Source organism: Calypte anna, chromosome 5A, assembly GCF_003957555.1.
Source record: "Calypte anna isolate BGI_N300 chromosome 5A, bCalAnn1_v1.p, whole genome shotgun sequence".
In the NCBI taxonomy this organism is placed as follows: domain Eukaryota; kingdom Metazoa; phylum Chordata; class Aves; order Apodiformes; family Trochilidae; genus Calypte; species Calypte anna.
This window is the reverse complement of record NC_044251.1, coordinates 29140657-29158373: the sequence shown is the minus strand read 5'-3', so window position 1 is coordinate 29158373 and position 17717 is coordinate 29140657. Positions and strand designations below refer to the sequence as shown.

The 17717-nt window shown below is 36.9% G+C and overlaps 1 protein-coding gene across 5 annotated transcripts in view; it reads left to right on the top strand.

Moving 5' to 3' along the window:
- Positions 1–12070, top strand: part of ATG2B (autophagy related 2B) — a 43692-nt gene extending 31622 nt beyond the window's left edge. For 4 of the 5 annotated variants that reach the window (XM_030452711.1, XM_030452710.1, XM_030452708.1 and 1 more), the window contains 8 exons: positions 1200–1278; positions 2126–2330; positions 3271–3340; positions 4097–4179; positions 4609–4730; positions 4912–5066; positions 5875–6024; positions 6660–8042. In XM_030452711.1, coding sequence (XP_030308571.1) covers positions 1200–1278; positions 2126–2330; positions 3271–3340; positions 4097–4179; positions 4609–4730; positions 4912–5066; positions 5875–6024; positions 6660–6890 — 1095 coding nt within the window. In that variant the 3' untranslated portion in view covers positions 6891–8042. Of the gene's footprint in view, positions 1–1199; positions 1279–2125; positions 2331–3270; positions 3341–4096; positions 4180–4608; positions 4731–4911; positions 5067–5874; positions 6025–6659; positions 8043–11775 lie in introns of those variants that run through there. The other variant, XM_030452709.1, reaches the window with a different exon arrangement.
- The last annotated feature ends 5647 nt before the right edge of the window (positions 12071–17717 follow it).

The window sequence follows — 17717 nt, the reverse complement described above, 5'->3', positions numbered from 1 at the left end:
GGCTTAAGAAGAGGCATATACTTATTCTTGAGTGACATTGCTTTTCTTGTTCATGAGGTGGCTTTGGTGTTTTTAATTTTAAAAAGTTAATCATTAACCCAGAAGCTGTTCACAGTGTTTTAGTTAAGGACATGCAGTGCTTGGGGACTGCTTCTTTGAGTCTGGTCTTGCTGTCAGCTTCAGTGGCATGAAGAACAAAAGTGGAGGAAATTGGTTTACTTTCTTTAGCAAAACTTCTTGCAAAGTATTTTTAATATACTCAAGAAACAGAGTTGGTTTTGCTGCAATAGTAAGGAAGCTACATGTTTGTGCATTCAAATTTAAAGTAGAGTTAGTCTTAGTTGAGCCATTTCTTGATTTCTCGATTCTTGACCATTTGCTTGATTTATCATGTGCAGAGAGATGTGCACCTTTGTATTTGAAGAGCACAATTAGGAGTTCCATACCTTCTGTTTTTCTCAACACAGATTAGAGACCAGGTTTTTAGTTTACTGTTAGGAAAAGTGAACTCTGTATCATTTGTAATAATTTCATATAAAAAAAAAAAGGCATGAAAACACTGCCATCAAGAAAATAAGTTCCCTCTTGGTTATTTTTCTAAGTCTTTTATACGATAAACAAAAATTCAGCTTCATAACTTCTGCAAAATCAACCACAGCTTTCTTGGAAGAATTGGATGAACAAGGCATCAGTATGATGCATCTGTCAAAAGAAGAAAATGGAATGTAATAGCTTTAAGACATTAACGAGACAAAAACAGTAGAAATATTAATGACTTGTAATAAAGAATTGGTGAGACCTACTTTGGAATATTTTGTCTGACATTGTCAGTGTTAAAGATGAATATAAACTATGCTTGAATACCTTGGAAATCAGAAAAGTTCATAACCATTAAAATGCTTGGTTTCTGGAATGGTCCTCAAGCTGAGGGTAGAGATGATGAAAACCCTGGAGTTTTAAAACAGAGCTAAATAGATTATGAAATCGTGTTACATGTAGCAGGAGGCAATAACCAAGAGGATGTTTCTGATTTCTGTCCTAGATTTCTGTGTGGCTTCTGCAGTTGTTAAAAGGATTAAAAAGAAACATTTATACCCATATAGAAATAAAGACCTGGAATAGTATATAATATTTATTAGATAATCAAGGTGGTGTTTTGTTTTGGTTTTAATCTATTTGTATTTTATCTTTCACATTAGGATGCCTTGTTTTTCCTGAAGGACTTTTTCACTAGCCTCTCCACAGAAGTAGAACTCTTAGTTACTCCAGATCCTGAAGGTATACACATCCGATGTGAAAGGGCTGCTTCTTTCTCCTCTAGTGTTTTCTTTTGTCTAAATTCCCATTTAAATTCTGTGTGTGTAAAAGAATTTGCATTGGTGACCAAACCTGAACACCAGTAGCTCATTTGCTAGAAAGCAGAAACTTCAGGTATTTTAGTTTTATATTAAATAGATATAAACAGAGGTCTTGGACACCTAGGTTCCCCATTTTATACAAAATTTTACCAGAATTGGAGTGTATTCAATAACAAAAAAAGTCTGAAAAAAATGTATATAATGTTACGAGTTATTATTACATAAAACAAATACATTATTTAAAGTGTATTTCATAATAGAGTATGTCTGTGTGATAGCTTGAAGTGGTGTAATCCCTAGAGAAGGGAACAGAGTTCCCTTCATATTTTAAATATTCTCTTCATGTTTTAAATAAGCAGTACAATGGATGTGTACAGTTACAGAATTCTTCATCGACTACACTGTCTGATGCAAACCCTAGTGTATTTCTAAAAGCTTTTTTTCCACTATTAACTGTATCTGTGAGTCTGTTAGCAGCTGTACTTTACCTGTTTCCTTAGAGACATCATTCTGAAATGTGTGGGTAATGAAGTACTCTGCAGTAATGCAGATAATTATGCTGATGCATGAACCTCAATATAAGCTTGTAGTATTTCTGTTGATCTGACTAAGATATTATCTTGCTAAGAGAATCTTAATATTGTCCTGCTAGTAATTTCTATTAATAAGCATTAGATCTTGCTAAGCTTACAGTAATTCTTTAAACACAGTCTTTTATACATGTGAAAAATACGAGTCAGTTTACTCTGCGTAACTTTTTGTCTTAGTTAAAAAGTCTCCTGGTGCTGAAGTTACGTGTAGTTTGCCCAGGCATGTCAGTGGCCTTAAGGAGCCAAGTCCAGTTATTTCTTTCTCATCACAAAAGCAAACAAGTGAAAATGGTAGTGTGGATTCTATGGATGCAGTTAATGGAGATGATCGTAATTTCTCACAAGAAGTGACATCGTACAGTGATCAGCCAGTATTTTTCAGGTAAACTTTCATTATAAAATTTCCTGTAGCACACAGCTGTTCTGCTGGGTGAAGTGTGATGATAAACTAGGTAGACCGTATGACAAAGGGTATTTTTTGTGTGTGTGTTTACTGACTACTTGTGGAAATCAAATATATTTGTTTCTATCACTGCAAGGTAACTGATTTTTTTTTAAATTAACTTTTGCACGCTACTGTGCACAAGAAAATGAAACAATTAAAGCTCTGCCATATATAGAACTGATAATGAGCTGTTTTACAAATAAGTATAAAGAATAGTTTTTGTACTCTTATGTCTAACAACGTAAAATATATCTAATCTAACCAAGGATGAAAGTATATAAAGGAAAAAGGATATCATGGAATATGTATAACATTAAAATACTATGAGAGAAACTGTAATGTAATCCTGACTGGGAAGTAATTATAAGAATTGCAGCTTGTTGTGCAGAGGCTTTTTTTGTGTATTCAGATTTTAAGTACCTCTAACAACAAAAGCCTGCTTTGGTAAGCAGTGCAGAGCCAAATGACTGTAATTCTATTTCTCCGCATATATCACCAACAGAATTTTTTAATAAGCTCCAGCAGAAGAGCTGCACAGCACCATCATTATCTTTTTTTTTTTTTTTCTTGTTTTGTGGAGTTCATGCTGTAAAAATTGTGGAAGGGGTTAATCTGCAGGATTTGTAGCATTGTGAAAGGACTGCTAAATTGATTATAAATGCTGTCACTAGATGTTAAACCAAGAAAAGCTGAATTTGCCATTGTATTTTATATACTTAATCCCAAGTCCTAACATGCTAACTAGAGAATTTATGGTTTATTGAAAGGTTATGGCATCCTATTCTAGGAGGGTGGGAAACCATGGACTTATTTTTTTTGAAAGATAATTATTTCCTTTTCGTGTTTCTCACTGTAAAGTTTCCTTTGTATATCCCAGAGAATTTCGGTTTACATCAGAAGTTCCAATACGGCTCGATTACCATGGCAAGCATGTTTCAATGGATCAGGTTTGTGTATAATCCTGATTTTGTAGAACAAAAAATTAATGTTGTTTGTTTGGGTTTATTTTTTCCCCCATGAGATAGGATATGTTTTTTGCTCCCTGCTCATTACTGATGTGATCTTGAAAAATGCAGATGATTTTTTTTCTTAGTTTCAGTAAAGTTTAACTTTGTTTCACTCTTAATTTGGAAACCAAGAGGTATATCCTTCCAGTATGATTAGCTCAGAATGAGACCTGAGAGTCGCATTTATCAACCCAGTGGCTGGCTGGAAATCTTTCTAAAAAGCTATTTTAAAAACAACTTACTCTACTGAGTTTACAAAGCAGACCTCAAAAATTCTATTTGCACAACCAGATTTGTACTCAGGCATGACAAATAAGGAAGAAAATACAAGAAAAAGCAGCAGCTTCTTGAATTTGCACTGCTGCCAAAGAAATCAAAAAATGAAATAGCAGCTTTAGAATTCCTGAAACACCACCAGATATGTGTTTACATCGTTTCTTATATCTTAATATTTTTTAACAATCCCTGCTTTATCCAGATGTTTTTCTTAGAGTTGCCTATTAAGCCAGGTTCCATCTTCTGCAAGTGTTTGTTACATAACTCTTAACACTGTAGCAAGCAGCATTTGGGAGACTGGAAGAGAATCAGTTTTGATAGAAATACCTGCAATAAGAGCTGAGATAATGAAATTACTTGTCACCTACAGATTGTACAGGATAAGTAAATTCACATGATAACAAAGTATTTCACTTACAGGGGACACTAGCTGGGATTCTTATTGGGCTTGCTCAGTTAAACTGCTCAGAATTAAAGCTGAAGAGACTTTGTTACAGACATGGGTAAGTATTTTGAATTGTAGGTTAACACTGGTACTGCAAATACACAAGTGTATGGTAAATAACTGAATGCAGCAAGCAAAAAACATTCTCTGATAGGATGCACTTCTTAATCTAATAAGCTTTCTGCCTCTGCAATATTACTTGAATCTAGTTTTTGTCAAATACATAGTATTCAAAAAGAACATTTATTTTCAGGTCAGTATCTAATATATGAGCGAGGCTTGGTGCAGAACTTTGTGTTTACTTTCCATTGAACCGGATGTGATGATGCAGTCTTGAATTTGGTTTTCTAAAGGCCATACAAATAAATGCTTGGGCTTGAAAACAGCTTTTCCTTTTGCTTAAATGACATCTTTTTCTTCACTGGATAATTAATTTGTCTTATTAGTAATTGTATGTTTAAAAAACCAATAATTTTATTTGCTTTAGTTTATTAGGTGTGGATAAATTGTTTTCCTATGCCATCAGTGAATGGCTTAATGATATCAAGAAAAACCAGCTACCAGGAATTTTGGGAGGAGTAGGACCTATGCATTCGCTCGTTCAGTTAGGTAAGTTCATTCTTATTTCTTTGCAGACACATATGGCAGTTGTTTAAAAAAAAAAACACAAAAGAAAGTCCAACAAGAAACCCCTCCACAAGCAATATTTAACCTTTTTCTCATTTCTTCTCTAGGCTTTCTGCTTATCTAAGATAACTTTCTAACAATGATGTTCTGTCTTCATCTTCAGTCCAAGGTCTGAAAGACTTGGTGTGGTTGCCAATAGAGCAGTACCGAAAGGATGGCCGTATTGTAAGGGGCTTTCAGAGAGGAGCAGCCTCTTTTGGTACTTCAACTGCAATGGCAGCACTGGAGCTAACAAACCGAATGGTTCAGACTATACAGGTATGACAGTGTATTACTTCTGGACTTAGACATAAAATGAAAAGTGTTGCTAGTAAGCTATTAAGGTAATATCTTAAAAAGTAAAGGTTGAGAGCATGTCATAAAAAAAAGTAAAAAGAGACTGATCAAAACTTGCTAGCAGTTTGTGAGGTGAGAACTATAGCATCAAACACAACTGTTAGAAACTTGTGTTAAAATATTCCTGAACAACCAAGGTGTTACATGCTTCTTAATATCTTCAATGTATTACAACGTACAGTATAATACTACAATATTCAGCTGCAGTAACACTGAGAAAGGTGAGTTCTTTGCACATGTATATATTCCACTAATAGATTAACATAACTTCTTTTTAAATGTCAGCTTATCTGTGCTTATTAAAAAAAACAACAAAAAAACCCACAAAAAACTAAAAGACAAAAACAGACAGAAAACCAATTAAGACCAACCAGCCAGAAAATTTTTTTTAAAAAAAGTCTCAAAACCCATACTAATTGTATATATGTGCACACAGTCTGTTTTCACTGTCTGTCTTGAGAATTTTGTACAGATTAGAGGATGCTTTTGAAGGTATGGCAGTTGAAGGGTAAATCTGCACCAAAACCTACAATATTTGTTCTTGCATTATGACACTTAATATGTAGTTAGAGATGCACCCCTTCTAGAAGTTCTTGTAAAGATGTAAATGAATGTTATTTGTGTAATTAGAATTCTTTTGTTTCAATGATCTCACCCTGTTGATAATTTAATTTGTGATCAGGTGATGTAAGACTTCTTTAATATTATTGCATTTGCTCCTGATCTTCAGGCAGCTGCAGAAACAGCTTATGACATGGTATCACCAGGGCCTACTTTCATTGAAGCAAAAAAGATCAAACGATTCCCCCGTCATCGTTTAGCTCATCAGCCAGTGGACCTACGAGAAGGCGTAGCCAAAGCATACAGTGTAGTAAAAGAGGTGAGTAATTGTCCTTAACCAAAATTAAGAGTTATTTCTTAAGACAGCAAATAAAATAGCAGATATTATTTTAAGCTGACCAAACAAGATTTTCTTCATCAGTATTCAGTGTTCCATAGATGTGAGGTTTTACAAGTATTCTAAGACATGGAAACCTGATTTGCTGTCCCATGTCATCCATCCTTCCCTTCCCACTTCCTTCCCCCCCCTCCCCCCCCCAACTAGTTAGTCTTAATTCTGTGGTTTTTAGAATGTAAGCATAATGCTGGCATTAAAGCAAGTGAAAGCTGTCTTTACTGTGTAAATGTGTTAAAAATTAGAATGCTGACCTGTTTTTACTGTAATTCTTGTACTGTACTTTCAGTTAGTTGCACCTGTTACCGTATCTAGGAAGTTAGGTCTCAACTGCGGACTTTTCAGTGAATTCTGAATATCTTACAGTACCCCACACCTATAAGTTGAAAGTAGTGTTATTTTAAGCCTCATTAGACAAACTGAATCATGTTTGTATCATTATAGTTGTACTATAGTTATAATGCAAATAACAAAGCCAAATGCATTTTCAGTTTCCACTAAAATTTGGAGAGGTTGCTTTTTCTTTTTCGGCATAACTAATTTATGTTAATTTCTTGAAGGGGATTACTGACACAGCCCAAACCATCTATGAGACTGCTGCTCGTGAGCATGAAAACAGAGGAGTAACTGGAGCAGTAGGAGGAGTCCTCCGCCAAATTCCACCAACTGTGGTGAAGCCTTTCATTGTTGCAACAGAGGCAACCTCAAATGTTTTAGGTGGGATGAGAAACCAGATCAGGCCAGATGTGCGTCAAGAAGAGTCTCAGAAGTGGCGCCTTGGGGAGGATTGAGATTACAAATCTGTCCCAGCAGGCAGGTAACAAGGCTGGAAATACAGCTTTAGATGGAGCTCACCCTGTTTTGTCATGCTCATCTCAGGAACAAATGAGGTTTTCAACTATTGATAACAAAATACACCCAACCAAAATTACTTATGAAATGAAATGCTAATTGGTACTTGCTAATACTGTGTGTTACCAATGCATTTGGTTGATAGTGCCAAACCTAACGAAGCATGCGCTGCCACCTCGAGACATGCTTGCTCTGTCCTGTTTACCATATTTTTCTTGGTAGATTTATCATCTGAAGCAGTAGCCTGTATGGTGAAACTAAGTACACTTTAAAGATGCTTTCTGAGCATAGTCAACTGCCTTCGGGAGAGGGTTCTGCAGATGCTCTCCACTGACTAAAGGATAAAAACTTTAATTTTGGACATGAGACCTGAAAGCTATGTAATATGGAAGAAGATAAGATAATATCATTTAGTGGTCATAAGCGTTGCTTTTGATGTGGCACTTACAGCCAGGGCAAGCTTGATAACCATTCAGAATTCAGATTCAGTGTTGATAAACCTATAAACAGGATTTGTTCCTAAATATTAAATACCTACATTTGTGGGTCATTGAAGAACCTGAATGTTGCAGATATGTTCTGTTGTGTTGCACTTTAAAGGTTATGGCCTGTATATTGTGCTTTTTTTATAGTGTGAATAAAATGTAATGTGCATTATCCTTTATGTGGTTTAGAAGCTTACACAAATTATTGAAAAGAGCATCATTTGATAATGATCCTACAGAAGTGTCTTAAATTTCTTTACTCATTATATGTAAAAACACTTTCGTCTTCTGTTATACTAAGTACAATGCTAAAGTAACTGTTCTTCAGAAAAACAGCAGTTAAATATTACTGTGGTGAAAAGTTGTTTGTAAGAATGAGAAACCCTAACTAAAGTAAAAACAAATTATTTCATAATCTTATAGTTAAAATTCTAGTCTAAAGACTTTATTTTAATAATCTGCTTATGTTTAAAGCTTGTATTGTTGCACAGTTGCTGCTTTCACATGATATTTTTAATTTAAAGTGTACATCATAAGCTGTTTGACAATGAGTATTTGGGGTCAGTTAATTTGAACTGGGGATGGGTGAGAGGATAAAAAAAAAAATATTCAAAAATCAAAGTTGATACTGATGAAGTGACCAGGACCTCCACAGGGCTTTATTAGAATACTTCTGACATTGCACCATTTCTGAGCAGTTAAAACAGTTGTGCAGGAATAACCTTTTCTTTGTATTGGCAAAACAGAAGGATAAAGAGCAAGAACTGTTTTGAACAGAGAGATACTAATTTTGATTTCCAGCAGCTTAATACTTCAGAGAACTAGCCAGAACATAAGTTTGTCATAGTTGTGTGCTTGTCAAAAGTGGAAAGCCTGCAAATACGCTATGTGGAAATTTCCACTGAATGAGGGACATCAGATGCTTTTCATCAGAGTTCAGTCCTTAAAGGTAATGAGGAAGTGGTTTCCCTCTCTTTCTGGTTAATAGCTGCTTACCTACAGCTTACAGAACAAGTAGGAGCGCATGAAGGAAGATAGTTACTGCTTGTTCATCCTGATATTATACTAGGTACTCCTGAACACCAAAGAATCTTGTCTAAAGGGTTAATAATTTGAAAATGTCCCTTCTACTGGGAAGACTTCTGCAGTCTGCTTTATTATTTTTCATAAAACAGGATTCAAGTTACAAATTCTTGCATTGGGGAGCTGGTGATACTACAAAGTTTTGTTTTCATTCACTGGAATGTTGTGGTAATCTTTGAAGACCTGGTTATTTCAGTTAAACAACTTGCTCTGAGCACAAGGAGATGCTTTTGCGAGCACAAATACCTGCAGATGTAATGACACGAAAAATTTTCTGATGTAAAAATACTTCGTGTAGTTCATACTTTTGTCCAGTAATCAGAGAGCTCTGCTTTAAGTGAGAGCTCAAAACTTGAGCATTTTGCACAGGAACAAGTTCCGTGTTTGCAGTTTGGCACCTCCTGAGTGCCTTCTCAAGAAGTGGAGATAAGTCAATGCAAGTAAGTAGTAATAGTTTGCAATTACCATACTATGTAATTTTGGCTGGTCCAGTTTGTCAAGTTAATTGGGGTATACTGTAATAGTCTAAATCTACGTATTTTCTTCCCTTTTGACATTGCTGAAAAGGAGCAGTAGTATTTCAGTTTTTGTTTAATTTTCAATTCTGTTATTATCAGATTGTACTGCAATACAATTAGAATTTATTTTTATATGAGGGCATGCTGTGAAGGTAGAACATTTTTATAGTGTCTCTCATTGTCAACAATACAGACTGTAGAAACTTATTAAACTTCACTTTTCACTATGTATAAACTTCCATTTACTGCTTGCACTTTATTGAGACTTCAGTGACATTAATTTTTTTCCAGTGTTATATTTTTACAAGCAGTTTCTTAATTTTTGAGTGTATAGTCTACATTTTTTTTCATTTATAACTGAAAATTTTTCAGTGTTTGAAAAGTTTGGAAAAAAACCCAACAAAGCCCATAAAACTTTCCAAACTAGTATTTACATCGTTTTCAAAAATATTTCTTGTATGGAGCACCTTGTGTTTGATTTGTTAAATCGAAAAGTATATATTGTGTATGAGAAGGGATTCATCAAATGCTCTGCTCAATATTGCAAGAGTTTTCAAGCACTTAAAAAAATACACAAAATGAGATTTGACTCTGTACAGATTTCCTGGCAATGGGAGCCGATGGATGGATTAGTGTGTTCTTTGTTAGCACAAGATGTACATAAAAATTTTACTTGAGTTTTCCACCAAAATCAGTTGCTACAGGTACTAACAGTTTTCATATGTAGTGGTGTCCCAGTCCATAATAGTGGGTGTACACTGGCACAGTCTGCCTTTAATGTTAAAATTTGCTTATGTTGAACTAACACTACTATTGCTACTAATGTTACTTTTTATGATTCTGTCCTGACTGACAAAACTGTCATCTTGGGGTTTCTTAAAGCCTCCTGGCACTTCAAATAAATACATTGATGAGTGCCTGACAAGTACCTGAAAATCATCAAAACAAACCAAATCCCATACTTCATAAGAATCTTAGCAGTGACTTGAGAGTAACAAATAATCATATTCATGGAAAGGCAGCTTCCATTTTCTTTCCAGTATCTGTTGATAATTCCTGAATATCACAGCTTTTTAGCAATGCAGTGCACTGTATGTATACTTGCCCAATGATGAGAATTAGGTCAGCTTTTATTTTCTCGTTAAGTGATTATGAACATCAATTGCTTTCTTTCATTTACAGCTGTGGAATTGAGTTGTCAAGAAAGGTTTCTTAATCAACCAGAAAGCTGTTAATTGGTTATGAACAAGACACTCTTACTGAACAGGATCCATACACCTGCAAATGTGATACTGATGTTACTTTAAATGTTGAAATGTGTTTTATAGAACAGAGAAATCCAAGAATTCGTTTCGAGTAGTTAAATACTTCTCAGTCTTCTTAATATCCTAAATCTCACAGCAAATAAGCATTGGCAGAAAAGGTATGGATATTTATGTCAGTTGATGCCAGTTTGGATCCATAGTGTGCATAGTTTTCTCAGTCTCCAGGCTTCATGATTTTAAGCTTCTGACAACTGTTTTAAGTTGCTCTACATGCTGAATCTTGTTTACAATTAAATTAGATACTGTAAATTAAGTAGAAAAGTACAAGTCATTGCATTTATACTGATTTCCTAATAGTAAGGTAGCTCAGACAGAAACACAGCAAATTGTGTATATGTTTGTGTATATTTTTTACATTTTTGCATTTATAGTAGTTTTGTGGTATTGTTTGTATACATTTTGCTAGTATAAAGAATATAATCTCCTGAAAAATCTCCTGGAAACCACTGTTGAAGGGAATTGACTATTTCAACTTGAATTATTTTGCTTAAAGTTCTTGTCCCCTCAGTATGTCCTTGAGAATTATTTTTGACCATAATTTATATGGCACCAAAAATGTATATTTTAGCTTATTAAAATGCTGAAAGGCCTGAGTGCAAATAGGTTGTCCTGTTAAATATGTTTAATGAAATATTAAAAATTTGTAACAATACATAAATAAATATCTTAATTTGTTCCTTGAGTTGGTTTTCTCTAGCTATGAATATAACTAATATTGAAAAGTCTCCCAAAATAACAGAGTTAACAGTTAAAGCTTTTTACCTGCCTGGCTATACAGTTATACCTAAACAATTTTTTAAAAATTGTATGCTGAATGAGAAGAGGAAAAAAATAAAAACCTAAAATTGCATAGAAGTCAGAACGTAGGAAATGAATTAACTTGGCTGGTATAACTTTAACCTACCTCAGTTGTTCACCTACAAACTGTTCTTTAACTGTAAAATCAAGGCCCATTGCCACATTTATGTACTGAGCATGTATTTCTGATGTCCATATCCTATGGAGATTTTAAAGCTTCTTTGGCTTCCAAATGCGGTGAAGGAAGCAAAATATCTAATTCCTTTCTGGATGCTTCAATGATGCCCACTTCACATACATTTGGTTACAAGCATCTGAAAAGGGTTCTTAGAAGGCTGAGTACTAAGTAATATTAAATACTGGTGGCACTGCCAGAACCCTGAATAATGGGACACATATAATAAGTTTAAGTAATTTTTTACTGTGTTTTGTAACATTCTTACAGCCTGGAAAAAGAAAGTCACTGGGTATTCTGTCAAAGATTAGCCCTTCATTTGAGCAGGAAGCTTTCTCTCACCCTGTGCAGCTCTTCCTCCCCTTTTTAAGCAAGACCTCATGTGGATTGCCTTCCAATTTCAGTATTTTTATTTAAAAGCTCTTAATTTTTTCTTTAAGGAAGTTCTGTGTGAGCAGAATGGGAGAAAGTGAGAGGGGAATTTCTCTGCAAGCAAGTGGACAACTTTCCTCTTGGCTCTTCTGAGCATGACTCATAAAAGTGACCAGGGATATTTGAGCAAATGCTGTGGTGAGGGGAAATGTGGACCACAGAGGATGAATAGGGAACAGCCTGGAGTTAGTTATTTATCATGCTAAGAGAGTGTGATAAAATAGAATAGGGTTTATTTCACTTGTACCAATTGTTTTCTTTTGTAAAATCAAATGTTATAAAGTTATAAACTCCTCTGATTTGTAGTCTCTGATTCTGTGGATTTTTGAGTCTCATTTAAGAAAACATTTTTATAAGAAGTACTCCTAAGTGTTTGTGGTTTTCTGAATTTTATGCCTGCTATAGTTCAAGCTTGTATCTGCAAAACTTGTACCTGGGTGGCCAGAATACCAGGCTTCATTTTGTCCAGAAAAGCCCCAGGGAGATGATACAGGATGGCACAAGCTGGAATCGTAACCCACAAGACCTGTTTCTCTTTCTGATACCGAGGCATGTGTACCAAGGACACTGGGTACCTCCAAGGATGTCTCCAGGTTGGTCCCAAGAGCAAAGGAAACAAAGGGTCCACAATTTATGACATTCCAACTGAGAATTTATGGGAAGCCACCAGTATGACATACGAACCCTGAGCAACATTACATGATTGTTCTTGAACTGCATTTTTAGTTCAAGATGACTGTCTACTGTAGTGAAATGAGGCAACCAGGTGCCACTAATTACCAGGCAGTGGGCATGAGCTTGTGTCAAGCCCACCTGTGCCTAATTAGGGTGGGCCCCAACTGCGCATGAGCAGGACCAGGGGGCCAATAAAAGGGCTCGTGCTCACTCCCTGGCAATAGTGGCACCTGGTTGCCTCATTTCACTACAGTCTACCTTTCTCTGTTTCCCACACTTCCATAATTTTTCATTCCTGTTAGTGATTTTTGTTAATACCATTCCAAATATGATATTAAGTAATGGGTTTTTTTCAGGCAGTTTGTATTTCTAGCAAATAGTGGTTTAAGCCATTTGATATTATTATAGATTATAAAAGACTGCATAAAGCTACTTTTGACTCCCAGATAAACTGAGATTTCAGAGCTATTTTGTTCTGAAACAGAGTGATTAGATGAAAGCAGAATTTACTGAAGGGCAACAATGTAGCAAGACAAACCTCTCTTAGGCCAGGGACTGCAAGGTCCAAACAGGTGTTCCAGCAGAAACTCACGAAGAGTGTTCTGAGTCTGTTGCCCTCAGGATTGGTCAGTCTGGCTCGGTGCTACTGCTCCAGATTCAACTGACCTCTCTGCTGGCTTGCTCAGGACTGAGCTGAGCCTGTGACTCAGGCCTCACCTTTTATTGGCCCCCTAATCCTGCTCAGGCGCAGTTGGGGCCCGCCCTAATCAGGCACAGGGGGGCTTGACACAAGCTCATGCCCACTACCTGGTAATTAGTGGCACCTGGTTGCCTCATTTCACTACACAACAATGAAAGATTTATGGCCCCACAGGCAAGGTAACAGTTCAAACTCCTTAGATGTTTGTCATGAGAATCTGTGAGATGGTTATATATAGTGTAATATTGTTCCAGGCTCTCATTTGTGTATCTATTTGCTCAGTTGTAGATTTTATTCTGCGTTAGGAGCATGAGTGTCAAATAAGGCTCTAGTGGGCCAAGAGTTGAAGTCCAGGAAGGTGGATGGGTGTCTGCCTCTGAATGCAGGAGGAAATCACTTTTGGGGACAGACTACCTGTGCCTCAGCAGAACAGAACTTAATAAAATGGGACTTGGTTCATTGCAGTTTAGGAAAGCAAACATAAAATGAGTAACAGTACGCAGCAGCTCTCAGCTGTCTCAATAACAAAGCTTTAACTTTCACCTTTAGTCTTGAACATTTGTCAGTCGTTTAGTACTGGAGAATTGCTCCTGGCTCCAGCAGCTCCATGAATCTCACATCACTCCTTTTTTTCATTTCCTCTGTCTGTTCAGTTGGAAAACACTTCCTGTTGTGTGTACAGCAGTCTGAGGGAGGCTCGTGGATATTTGTAAGTGAAAGGAGTTGTGAGTTGTCAGGAGTTTGACAGCACTGAGTTCATTGTAATATTGGCAGTTCTTGGCCAAAGTAGGTAAAGTGAGAAAGGTGTGGGCATAGTGTGCTGAAGATGGTGCTGAGCCATGAAAGAAGAATCCACCATCCATGCTGTGAGAGTCTTTCTAAGATGAAGGCTTGGGTGTTGCTGGATTTCTGTTTCGATATCAGTATTTTACAGATGTGGATCCATTGCAGCTGATGCAAAGCCAAATAGCAAGTGTACCTGGCATTCGTAGATAACATATGGGTGTATGTGTGCATACATTTGGTACTCTGTATGGAAAGGTAATAGAAAAGCAAGGTACAACAGGATAGCAATAGAAGTGCTCAATTGTATAAACAGATTTTTTTTAAATAGATATGTTAAGAGTTATGTGTTGGTGGAGCAGAGACTCCCCACATACCCAGCGCTGTTTTGCTTACTGCAATTTCTATTTTATTAATTAAATTAAACCATTAACAGAATATTGAATCTCGATCATTTTTAACAATTTGGGGGCTTGTTCGGGATCCCTCTCAGTGTTTGCACTGAGGTTCGGATTGGGGGGGCGCCTCACTGATCTTCGGTGGCTCCTTTCTGGGCCCCCGGCTTCACTGACAGGATCCTGAATCCGAAATTGCAATATGCAAAAATTTAATTTTTTTTTTGTGATGAGCTCTTTTGTGTACTGCAGTGTGTTTTGCCTGTAATTCTGTGCACGAAGATCCGAATGAAGACAACAGGGTCATAAGTATTAAAGGTGTATTCCATTCGGTTGGGTGGGATCCGGTTGCTTGTGTGTGTCAGAGCATGACTGAGACAGAACCTGGTTCCAGAGCGATTGTGGAGGTCTTGTAACCATGGTTCCAATCTCCCGTGAGGGACTTGGCCAGTGAAGGACCGAAGCGATTCCTATAGGATTCATAATGGTTATAAAAAATTATGAAACCAAAGCAAGGCCCTGATAAGGCCACAGGGTGTAAGACTTTTCTTAAAACAAAACATTCCCAAGGCACCAAAAGACTGAAAACACACAAAGGAGCAGAGAAGAGGAAAGGGTAACGGCCTACGTCCATAATGGTCTTGCAACGCCAGAGTGGAGTCAGCAAGAATCAAGAAAGGTAAAAAGTTCAACCCTGAGGAAGACTTCGTTACTTCATCTGAAGACCCCCAGAGACCCCAAGACATATCCCCAAAAGACTACTCCGCCCAGACTCCCCCTGTTATGAATATTATAATTATATGTTGCAATCTTATGACTATGTATGTAATTATGTTGCAACCTCCCCTTTTAACTGTATATATAACCTAACCCTTTTACCTGACTGGTGGAACTCTTTGTCCAGCATGAGCTGGGCGTTCCCCGGATCCGAAAATAAATACCTTTGCTGTTTAAAGGCTTAAAATTCTGTCTCTAAACAGTTTTGTAGGCCTTTTTGGGCTTCACTCCTTTTTCCTTCTCCCAACCAGAGGTGATGGCCCTCCAGGTAAATTTGCTGATACAATGAAGTTTGACAATTCATGCATAAAGAAAAGTGACTTCTATGTTTGAGAAGATCTGCTGGCAAGGGATTGTAAACTGTGCCCTGTCTCTTCGCAGTATCCCATGGACACTGCAGCAATGATGAGAGGCAATTACAAGGGAACTCGTCCCACTGCATTAACCATTAATGCCTTACATCATTGCCCTAAGCCTCTCATATCATTTCATGCAAAGATCCACACTGACGTTAAGAGAGAAGGTTTTCAAATGCAGTTTACATCATAACCATCTTTCCTTGTTGTTCTCAGTCTGAATTTTTTCTGATGTTGCTTCACGTTAAGCATGAAGCCCCTATGATAGTTTTTAGCAAATATTTGAGAAGATGCAGAAAAGGACAGTAAGGATGGTGAATAAAGATGAGCATTCTTTTTTTATCTGCTAACCTTGTGTCTGAAGTATTTGATAAATACCATTCTCCTGCAGCAATAACTTGGAATTTTAACTTGCTATGAAACTAAAGGAAGAAAAAAAATTTTTTTAGATTACCATTGAAGACCTGAAAAATCTTTTTTTCCCCTTCACTTCACATTTTAGGAGTAGCTATCCAATCAGGTCCACTGAAACCCTCTCTGTGTTGCTGAGTAATAGCTCAATACTTATTTTGCAAAAATCAGCTCTGCAACTAAATTAATACAGGGAAAGGATGGCAAAGTGAGTTCATCTGCCTGAACAGTGTGCAGAGCTGAGGAGAAAGCCATGGGTGGAAGTGTTGAGCCCTCCTGAGGAAGGATGGAGTTGTTAATTTCCAAAATAGAAAGTGTCCTTCTCTGCTGGGAGGAAAACTGGCCCTTTCTGAGCTTTCCATGTTTCAGGGCACAAGCCCTGATCATTACCCACAGCAGGTCACAGGCCAAGGCCATCAGGTACAGGTGCTGATGAGCACAGGGCTTCCTTTGTATCTGTAGCATACTAGAATCAGCCCCTTTGCTTTCCTAAGGAGATACTGTTTAAGCCAATTTGTGATGTGAGTCAGGGGAGGTCTAGACTGTCAGGGAAAGCAAATAAGCAAAACAGCAGCCCAGTACAGCTTGTTTCTAATGTAAAATCCCAAATGAAGAAATACTGTCTCCAGGTTTTGTCCTGTTCTTGTCTTAAAAATATACAGAATCTGTTCTCCTGTGTTTTGTATGACTGTTGCATTGCACAGGAAAATAATCCCCCAGGGCTTAGCCTGCTGCAACATGCTGTGATGCTGGGACTCTGATTTTGCAGTTGTCCATGGGAGGCAGGTGTAGGCTGCTTGTTCCTTCTGTGTTCTCAGTTGCTGAAAAACTTCTGGAAGCATATAGAAGACCTAAAAAAAAAACTGAAACTCTGTCCCTGTCTATTTATAGCAAGACTAAAGTGAGAGTTTGAGGAAAAATGAAAGAGAAGACTACTTCAAATTCTTTATGGTCTCAAAATTGAGGGACCTGCTTAGAGTAAGGCAAAGATCTGACAGACAGAGCGTCTGACAGAGTTTTGTTAGTCTCCAGGGGAACTTCCAGATGACTGAGTTTGTTTGCTTTGCTGAAAGCCATTTCCTTCTTCAGATTATTTTTCTGTTTAAAATCAAGTCCACTCTGTTAGGTTCCATGCAGCAAGAATTTAACATTTCTCAGACATTCCAGAATCCTGAATTTTTCTGCAAAGTGTTTTCAGAAATACTGGTTGTCACTATAGTTAGAAAAATGTTTGAAATGTATTTTTTTAATAGCTCTTGTTTACATGAAAATTGGCAACTGATACTGCTCTGTAAATCAAGCTTCATCCTCAGTGATCGTGCTTTGGTAGGGGTGTTAAACTTGATATTTTGAGGTCCCTTCCAACCCCTAACATGCTGTGGTTCTGTGTCTCAATTTAAGCTATCTGTGCTGAGGACAAGACATGCTCACAGGACATAATCACTATCAAGGATATGTGTTGATGATAAGTGCAATTTTAGGTGTTATCATACATGTCTTGCTGGACAAATTTCCATCCTTCCATGGACTGTATCTGTGTCTGTGATAGTCATATTCCAAGAAGCCACAATATATGTGAAAGAGCAATAGACATTGTGCTTATTGCAGTCATTAAAGGAAATATTTTATGAGGCTTATCCATAATTTCCCCAAGTTTGCTTACTTTCAGAGAGAAAGTTCTAGTTACTCATAATGAAATGCTAGGGTTAAGCCTTCAGAAAAAAATTGCTCATGCTGGAAGGAAGTACTAAGAAGAAAGTGGCTTCTGTGGAGGAAAATTAAATGCCTTAGTGTTAGCCATAATAATTCACAGAGACCAAGGAGAGTCAAAGCAAATTAAGTTTTTCAAGCTA